Genomic DNA, 9489 nt, shown 5'->3' with positions numbered 1-9489 from the left:
TCTGGTTCAGTTCAACTGGTTCAGTTGGACTGGTTCAACTCGTCTGGTTCAGTTCAGCTGGTCTGGTTCAACTGCTCTTCAGCTGGTCTGGTTCAGTTCAACTGGTTCAGTTGGTTGGTCAACTGGTCAGCATCTGGTTCAGTTTCAGCTGGTGTGCTGAAATCAGTCTAGCTGATTTCAGTTTGTGCAAAACCAGTAGCTTCATCGTCATTTATCAGCATCGTAAGCTTCGATTCAGACTTTGACTTATAAGAATGATTTGTAGATCTTTGTCTTATCTTTCCAACGCATACTGAATCGCTCCGTTTCAATAACCGAGCTGAGAGATATGACCAAAATACCGCAGCTGCTCAAACCCAACTGATTGCTGTTTTCGTGCAGTCAGTTCGTTACTTCAGCGATCAGTTAGCCCTTGATAACATTCGATTTTGCCCAACTGACGTGAGATACGATTTGTTCCAAATTGAGTTTTCTGATCAGTCCAGTTGGCGGATTGTCGTTTGGATCATCCAGCTGAGAGATATCATCAAAATTAAGAAGCTTGCCAGAAATTCAGTTTGTGCAGTATTCAGTTTTAGCTTGCTTCTTGTGTTTGCAACTTCACACTTGAGTAAATATGTTAGAAACACAATAACAAGTTTTGTTAACATCAAAATCAAGATTACGAACATGAAATGTTCCAACAAAAATAATTATTTAATCAACAATTTGTACGTGTGTTATCTTTAAGTATCTTCGACACCTCTAGACAATACTATGAAGCAGTGATGTTTCATCTTTACGAGTACTTCAGAAAATTATTCCGAACTTTATTTATGTTCTCTCATTTCTCGCTAGTACATTGTACATCAACTCTTCTTCACTATATAAAGATTTGTTTTGATTTTTGATAGGATTTCTCGAATAAATTATTACAAGACAAGGAAATAAGTATTTCATTAGGAAATAATTTTTTTTAAAATATTAGAGATTAAATCTAAAATTTAAGAACTCAATAATCTAGAAAAACAAAATTGTTAATATACGGTTTCATTTGAAATGAAAAAATAATTTTAAGGAATTGTGTCTTTCTAATCTCTTTGCAATAATTCTATTTTTAAATTTCTAACAAAAAGATTTAATGAATTGGCAGAAGACAACAACATTTGGATATTATATAATTAAGTCAGAGGTTTTTTATTAAAAATAAATCAAATCGTGAATTGAATTATCCGAAATACAAAAGTTTTTATAGCTATATTTGTACATAAAATGAGTATTATTCTGTAAAAGAACCGAAGCTATCTTTTTTTCTTTGGAAAAAAAACTGAAGTTGCATTGCAAGTTCTATAATGTTCGGAGCAGTTGACTGCTAATATAGTATGGCATAGTTTGGTACATATGATAGGATAAACACGTGATATATAATATAAGGATAAGTTAATGATAAATAAGATGTAGGATATTATATTTAATGCTTGGTATGATTTTAATAAGAGTGATTAAATTTATATATTAGATTGTAATGACAAAATTAACCTTATCATAATAAATTTTATAATTTCAAAGTTGTTGCTTGAGTTCATATTTTTTATCTGTTCATGTGTCGATAGTACTTGCATGTTTATTTATTTTTACATAATTTTATATATTATATAATATGATAATTGAGCCCTTGATTTTTTGAGTCAAGTCAAATATCAATTTTTAAAGTTAATCGAGTGATAATAATAATTTTATTGAGATTTATAAAAATTATTTATATAATTATCTCGAATTCATTTATATAATTATCATATTATATAATATATAAAAATAAATAAAATATTTATTTGATTTTAATTTCTACCTACTAGTATAGATTTATAAAAAAATCATTTATAAATTGAGGGTAATTAAGTCATTTATAATGTATTTTATCATTATATTAAAATTATCACACTTTATATTAGGGATATTTTATCCTTCTAAAAAATTATTTATCAAGGACCCATGATATTATCACGAGCTTTTTAAAAAGGTACCAAACATGGGATAAGAAGGATTATTTATCAATCCCTCTCTTATCCCATGTACCAAACTATGCCTAAGTCTTTTGTGAGATAATCTCATAATTTATTTTCACGAGTCGAGTCAGACCGTTCTATACTTAAATTGAAATTTAATATTTTAATTTAAAATTTATATTTTTCATAAATTGGATCATGTTGAAGATCATATCGCAATTTATTTTTTCAAAATTCATAACACATTATAGAAAGCTTTTGTTGGGATGAAAACAAACAGTTTCATCCGATTCAAGTTGCACCAGACAGTAGTGGCCTTTGGGAGTCCTTAAAAATTATTGACATACTTGATAACATAACGTATATCCAAATTTGATAGAGTTAACATCCCCATGTTATAAACATTATAAGTTTAGTGGTGTATTATTTTGGTAGATCCGAAAAAATTGTAATTTTGATCATTATATTTATTTTTAACGTTATATTGTGAAAATCGGTATAAATCATTTATGATTTAATATTTTACGATTTTGAATTTTTTCTCGTGAAAAATTGAGAACGATGATGTGACAATTTTATTATGATAAAAATTTGTGTGTGACGGTCTAACGGGTCGTAATTTGTGAGACATATAACTTTTTATACTAAGATTATTATTTTTTATTGTGAATATCGGTATGATTGACTCGTCTCATATCGTGAGACCATTTCACAAGAGACCTACTCTTTTACTATTACATATCATTTTGACAAATTAGCTCATTTTAGACCTAATTTTTCTCGAAGTGTTAAATAATTTTGAAAGTTAAATAAAAAATGCAAAAATTTGTGTGTGAAGATTTCACGAGTCGTATTTTGTGAGACGAGTCTCTTATTTAGGTCATCCATGAAAAATATTACTTTTTATTGTGAATGTCGGTAGAATTGATCCGTTTTACATATAAAGATTCGTGAAACAGATTTACTCAAATAAAAAAAGTTTTCTTTTGCTTTTTGCAAAATAAATTTCTGCCTTCCCCAAAAAGAAAAGATACATGCATATTTTTGTCGGCCTTTTGAATATGCAAGGATTTGGAGTTAAGTGTAAAGAAAAGAAAGTCCATGTGTCAAAATATTACTTGACGGTGAAGGGAAGTTGTTCGACGTTTAACCAAAAACCAACTATATAAACCCCATTTTGCAGCAACTTCGAATCACATCTAACTGTTGAACGATCATTTCACATTTTCACGCGTTATCCTTTTCTCTTTCGGGAAGTTTGCTGTTAAATTCATTTGATTCCTAACTTTCCTTCTCTTTAACGATACACGGGTGATTGTCATTTTCAGAGCATTCAGTTTTTTGAAGCTGTTTCTTGTGGAGGTTAAATTATAGGATCCTGGTAGGTAAAAGTTTGGTGTTTTTCAGGATTTTAATTTGATTTAATTTCTTTTGAATTGAAGATGTAAGTAAATTTGTGCAAGTGTGGATGTTTTGAAGCATATTGCTCTGATTTTGAGTTGATTTTCTCCTCTGAGGCCGTCTTCTCAGGATTTTGTTACTGGAGGCTTTTAATTTTGTGTATCTCGGTGTTCTTTTTCCATGTGATATACAAGATTAAAACTTTCGGAATGATTGAACGGCGAGCTTCTGCTTTGCCTGCTATCGGTGGAGTGTGTCGGTGCGTCAAGCTTGTGTTGTACCTTTGAGTCGATTGAAGAATTAATTTGAGAGTTGAGACCCACTCTCTGGTCCTGACGTCGAATCCTCTGAGACGTCTATAGATTTTTCCCGAATTTGATATTTTCACTTTCTGCTGGTCACTATCTTGATTTTCTGTCCTCCATGCGAAGATAAAAATAGAGAAACAAATACGATGACGAGCGAAAAACTAATTTTTTTTAAAAGCTTTTGTCAAGTATTGGAGTAGAGGATCTGGATCTTGGTATAGTGGTCCAAGTATGCGCGCGATTTTAAAATTGAAAGTGTTTTTGGTTTAAGTTTGTGTGTTGAGTGCGCATACTTCTTTGCCTGGGGTCCTTACTTTATCCAGCAAAAGTTCCCGGTTGCAGTGGAAATAAATTTGAATTCTGGGATAGATGAGAGGTATATTCAAATGCTGCACTTTTTGTTGTCGCAATTATAAGTTTGTAACTGGACTACGCTGTGGTTTTAAGTTCACTTAATACCTTATTTGTCGGTAAAAAAAAAATTTTAACTGTTGAAAGTCGACTATCAAATTTTTTTTTTACCTGGTTTTCTGGCATGAAGCTGGATTTCTTACCTGCGGATGATAGCATATTTAGGACTACCTGATGCTTGTTTAATTATGTTCTCTCTAGAAATTTCTGAATTGGTCGGCACTGTGATAATATCATCAAGTGTCCTTGACAATGGGATTGAAAGAATCTAAATAATGCAACCTTTGCTTTGTATGGTTTTTTTATTTGATTATCAGATTTCAGAAGCTTTTCTGTGTCTTTTGCTCGACGACGGTGATTGTTCGTATCATAATTTATGTAGTGAATTATTTGGCTATGCAGTATAATCTCAAGCAGTCCTAGAAGGTACAAAAATGACAGTCATACCGAAGATCTCTGTCAACGACGGGAACCTTGTGGTTCATGGGAAAACCATTCTCACTGGAGTGCCTGACAACATTGTGCTTACCCCGGGGTCAGGCGTTGGACTTGTTGCAGGGGCGTTCATTGGTGCAACGACCTCTCACAGCAAAAGCCTCCATGTCTTCCCAGTTGGTGCCTTAGAGTGAGTACTTGTTATTCAAAATCATCATTTATTCAGAGATTTGTTTCGCAATCCTTAGTGATTATCTTTTTAGGGATGTTTCATCGGTAGACTAGGTTTTCCATTTGTTAATGGCCCTATTTTGACGTATCGATGCTTAATTAGGGATTTTAGGGACATCACCACTGACATATTCATCAACACTTTCATTTTTATAACCATGCGCTTTAAGTAGTTTTTCAAAGAAACAAAAATTTAATTAAATAAAAGAAACAAACTGGCTTGTCAAGTGAATTTAAAGAATAGAACTTTAATCTCTGTTTTTGATTCCTTCCACGTGATATCTTGGACTTTTTTCTTGTAATTTGCAACATCTAATCAAAATTATTTTGGCTTCTTCTGTCACAGAGGTGTCCGGTTTATGTGCTTATTTCGTTTCAAGCTCTGGTGGATGACTCAGAGAATGGGAACTTGTGGGAAGGACATTCCGCTGGAGACTCAATTCATGCTGGTCGAAAGCAAAGACACGTGCGAAGGCGAGCGTGAAGATGCTCCAACTATTTACACTGTGTTCCTTCCTCTCCTTGAAGGGCAATTTCGTGCTGTTCTTCAGGGCAATGAGAAGAATGAGCTGGAGATCTGCCTCGAGAGTGGTGAGTAGTTCATGGAACCGGAAAGCATTGGATGTATCAGTGTATGCTTAAATGAAACATTGTGCATATCCTGTGGAGACATAAGTTCTGCTTTCCCGATTCACATTAAGCCATAAGATCCATTCATCAATGGTGCTATATGTGTAGTGGAGTTGGCAACAAGGCGAACACCACTGAGATGGAGAAATGGATAACTCCCTGTTATCACATGCCTGTCTTAATGGAGTTCCTAGGGGTTGTGGGGGAGATAACTAGAGAAAAACAGTAGAAAGAAAGAAAAAACAACTTTTTTTGTTGTCGTTTGATGCAGGTGATAATGCTGTGGAAACAAACCAAGGACTACACCTTGTTTACATGCATGCTGGTACAAATCCTTTTGAAGTTATCAACCAGGCTGTGAAGTAAGCCATTTTCTCTTTGCATAACACGAGCCCCTCCAAATAATGCTTGTTAAGAATTTTATGCACTCTGTGTTCATTCCCTGATGGAATTTTTTTTTGTGTGAATCAGAGCTGTAGAGAAATACTTGCAAACCTTTCAACACCGTGAAAAGAAGAAGGTGAGATTATGTTATGCTGCTTTATTTATAACTTATTTTGTTGATCAAGATTCAGATTCGAGCTGTACAACTTATGCTTGCATATTATTCATGTTGTTTCTTTTGTAGCTACCCTCCTTCCTTGACTGGCTAGGATGGTGCACATGGGATGCTTTTTACACCGATGTCACTGCAGAAGGTGTTGAAGAAGGACTAAACAGGTCAATATGGTTATATTTGTCCGTCCTTCGAACGGCATATTTTGATGAATTATTGCTAACAGTAAATTTGTTTTCTTGTTTATCGTTTCAGCTTGTCCAAGGGAGGAACTCCTCCTCGTTTTTTGATCATAGATGATGGCTGGCAACAGATTGGAAGTGAGGTCAAGGATGATTCGAACTGTGTTGTTCAAGAAGGAGCTCAGTAAGGCTTTTTTTCAAATTAATTTTGTGCTTACTTTCATCAGTTATTACAATGGACTAAATGATTTTTCAGTATGCCAGTTGTGTTATGATTCGAGAAGATGGAAATTGCTAGCTTTAACATTTCTGGGGCGATGCCTTTATGTTAATTTTGCAGGTTTGCAAGCAGGCTTACAGGAATTAAAGAGAACACAAAATTTCAGAAAAACGGGAAGAATAATGAAACAGAACCGGGTCTCAAAGTTGTCGTGAGAGATGCCAAGAAGCATCACAATATTAAGTAAGTTCTCTCCAACTTGGTTTCCCTACTCACATTTCGTGATTTTGCATATGTTGTTATTCATGGCAATTTTTTACGCTTTTGTATCCGGACAATGTTTTTATTTCCAGGGGATATAACCTTCTTGCCATTTTTTATTGTTATTTACCTGATGTACAAATACGTCTAGTCACATAGAGAAGGTGGTCTTGAATCTTATATGTTGCAATTATGAATCTTCAGGAATGTATATGTATGGCATGCCCTAGCTGGTTACTGGGGTGGAGTGCAGCCTGCAGGACCTGGTATGGAACACTACGACACTGCTTTGGCCTATCCAGTGCAGTCTCCTGGTGTGCTAGGCAACCAACCAGATTTAGTTATGGATAGTCTTGCCGTTCACGGCTTAGGCCTGGTTCACCCCGAAAAAGGTCTTCGACTTTTACAACGAGCTTCATGCTTATTTAGCGTCGTGTGGAGTGGATGGTGTCAAAGTTGATGTACAGAACATCATCGAGACCCTCGGTGCTGGTCATGGTGGTAGAGTGTCTCTCACTCGTAGTTATCACCAGGCCCTTGAAGGCTCCATCTCACGGAACTTTCCTGATAATGGATGCATCGCTTGCATGTGTCATAATACGGATGGTATCTATAGTGCCAAGCAAACTGCGGTTGTTCGGGCTTCTGATGATTTCTACCCTCGTGATCCTGCTTCACATACCATCCACATTTCTTCCGTAGCTTACAATACAATATTCTTGGGAGAGTTTATGCAACCGGATTGGGATATGTTCCACGTGAGTTTAAATGAAATTCAATCTTGACAAACGGAATTCAAGTGCATATTTTGTATCTTAGTTTGTATGGTGTGTGAAATGTTGACTTGTGCGTTTATATCATAGAGCCTGCACCCAGCCGCGGAGTACCATGCCGCAGCTCGAGCAGTTGGAGGATGTGCAATTTATGTTAGGTAATCCCACTTTTAAACCCGATCATCTCCTCAATACCTTTTTTTTGAAATTTATTCTGTTCATTCTCAAAATTCTAATGCTTTCCGTCCATCAGTGACAAGCCTGGTAACCACAACTTTGAGCTTTTGAAGAAGTTGGTTCTTCCTGATGGGTCCGTTCTTCGTGCACAATTGCCTGGACGACCAACATTGGACTGTCTCTTTGTCGATCCAGCTAGAGATGGAACAAGGTTTGTGACCTCACCTCTCAGCCAAATGTCCGAAATCTTTCCTAAATATCCTACTATAACTAAAATTTGCCTTTGCCCACCTTATATTCTGCAGCTTACTTAAAATCTGGAATGTGAACAAATGTTCCGGATTAGTAGGAGTCTTCAACTGCCAAGGTGCTGGCTGGTGCAAGACAGCAAAGAAGACACGCATTCACGATGCCTCCCCTGGAACTCTGACCAGCTCTGTTCAAGTGACTGACGTCGATACTCTATCTCAAATTGCTGGATCGGATTGGAATGGAGTTGCAGTAGTCTATGCCTACAAATCAGGAGAAATTATTCTCTTGCCAAAAGGCGCATCTCTGCCAGTGACACTCAAATCTCTTGAATACGAACTTTTCCACTTCTGTCCCGTGAAGGTGAGAGCTGCTCTAGTACGCCAAAAAACCTTATTGTCAGCTGTGTGTCACTACTAATGAGCTCTTTTCGTAACACAGATTATAGCAACAGACGTTTCCTTTGCACCAATTGGCTTGCTGGGTATGTTCAACTCTGGTGGTGCCGTGGAGCAGTTCGATTTCCAGAAAGCACCCGAATGTGATTTGCCAGCAGCAGCAACTGTCACACTTAAGGTCAGGGGAAGTGGTACTCTTTGGAGTCTACTGTTCTCAACGGCCCCAGAAATGCATCATGGATGGCATGGATGCTGAGTTTAACTACAAAGCTGAAACAGGATTGGTAACTCTGATCATACCAGTTCCGGAGGAGGAAATGTATAGATGGACTATTGAAGTCCAAGTCTAAGCAGTTTTGTAAATTTATCGTAATTAAAGAAATTTGGGTTTAGGGACTTTAGAGGAAGATCCGAGTGGGAAAAATAATCGGAGTTTGTATCAGTTTTCGTGTTGTGTTATCTAATAAAATTAGCTCTGTTTTCTATGTTTTTCCGAAAATAGATAGAAATTAATCCAATGACATAAATTGAGTACATAACCTTGAAAGCTTCAAATAAGATCTCATACAAAGAAACTGCAATTACACCAGTCACATTTGCACAATGCACGTCTGAAAAGCAGCATAAATCATGCCAATCCATTAAAATCATTATCGATTTTTTTTATTATCGATTTAAAGTCGTGTAATGTTCAGATATTGCAACGATTCTCGCAATAAACATTGTATTTCTGTGGGTTTTTATCTATATTTATATGTTTAGTGATCGATCTGTCAAAATAAACCCACAAATATTTTCAAGAATAAAACTTAGTATTTGCAAATCAGATGAAGGATTGAAAATGACTTACCACATTGGCCTTGATCCTTGACTGGTGTGACAGCCTCTTTCTCCTATCCATGCTAGGTGGCACAGCACTTACATTTTCATATCTAAACGAGGTTGTTTTAGCGTACCATTCTCCGTTTGCTGTCGAATGTCGCACCTTAAGTCCATTTCTAGCAGCCTTAAAACTCCTCATCAGTTTGATCAGCAAATGCGTTGTTACCAAGCTTGTAAGGCAGATTTTGAGCTTCGTTAAACTTTTCAACGAACTCAACGTATCCTTAAATATCTTAAAACACAGCACTTTTTCTTCATTAATTTTATAAACGCGACCATATTGAGTCATCCATTGTTCGTGTCGTTCTAGCATGGACGATGTTGGTACGGTGCGAGACACGGTTTGATGGACAAGCATTGCGGAGATGATCAAGGACATGGTAAGGAATA

General features: G+C 36.0%; 1 protein-coding gene across 1 annotated transcript; it reads left to right on the top strand.

The window, feature by feature from the left end:
* The first annotated feature begins 3181 nt into the window (after positions 1-3181).
* On the top strand, positions 3182-8702 carry LOC140839529 (probable galactinol--sucrose galactosyltransferase 2). The gene is given in 15 exon segments (XM_073206289.1): positions 3182-3366; positions 4508-4730; positions 5118-5362; positions 5673-5763; positions 5873-5921; positions 6030-6121; positions 6213-6323; positions 6480-6602; positions 6825-6999; positions 7001-7378; positions 7484-7551; positions 7647-7781; positions 7876-8182; positions 8261-8416; positions 8418-8702. Coding segments are annotated over 14 exon segments (2271 nt in total). The 5' UTR covers positions 3182-3366; positions 4508-4539; the 3' UTR covers positions 8568-8702.
* Positions 8703-9489: the final 787 nt, after the last annotated feature.

The sequence above is a fragment of the Primulina eburnea genome, chromosome 8 (genome assembly GCF_022965805.1).
Source record: "Primulina eburnea isolate SZY01 chromosome 8, ASM2296580v1, whole genome shotgun sequence".
NCBI lineage: Eukaryota > Viridiplantae > Streptophyta > Magnoliopsida > Lamiales > Gesneriaceae > Primulina > Primulina eburnea.
This window is presented reverse-complemented; position numbering and strand designations above follow the sequence as displayed.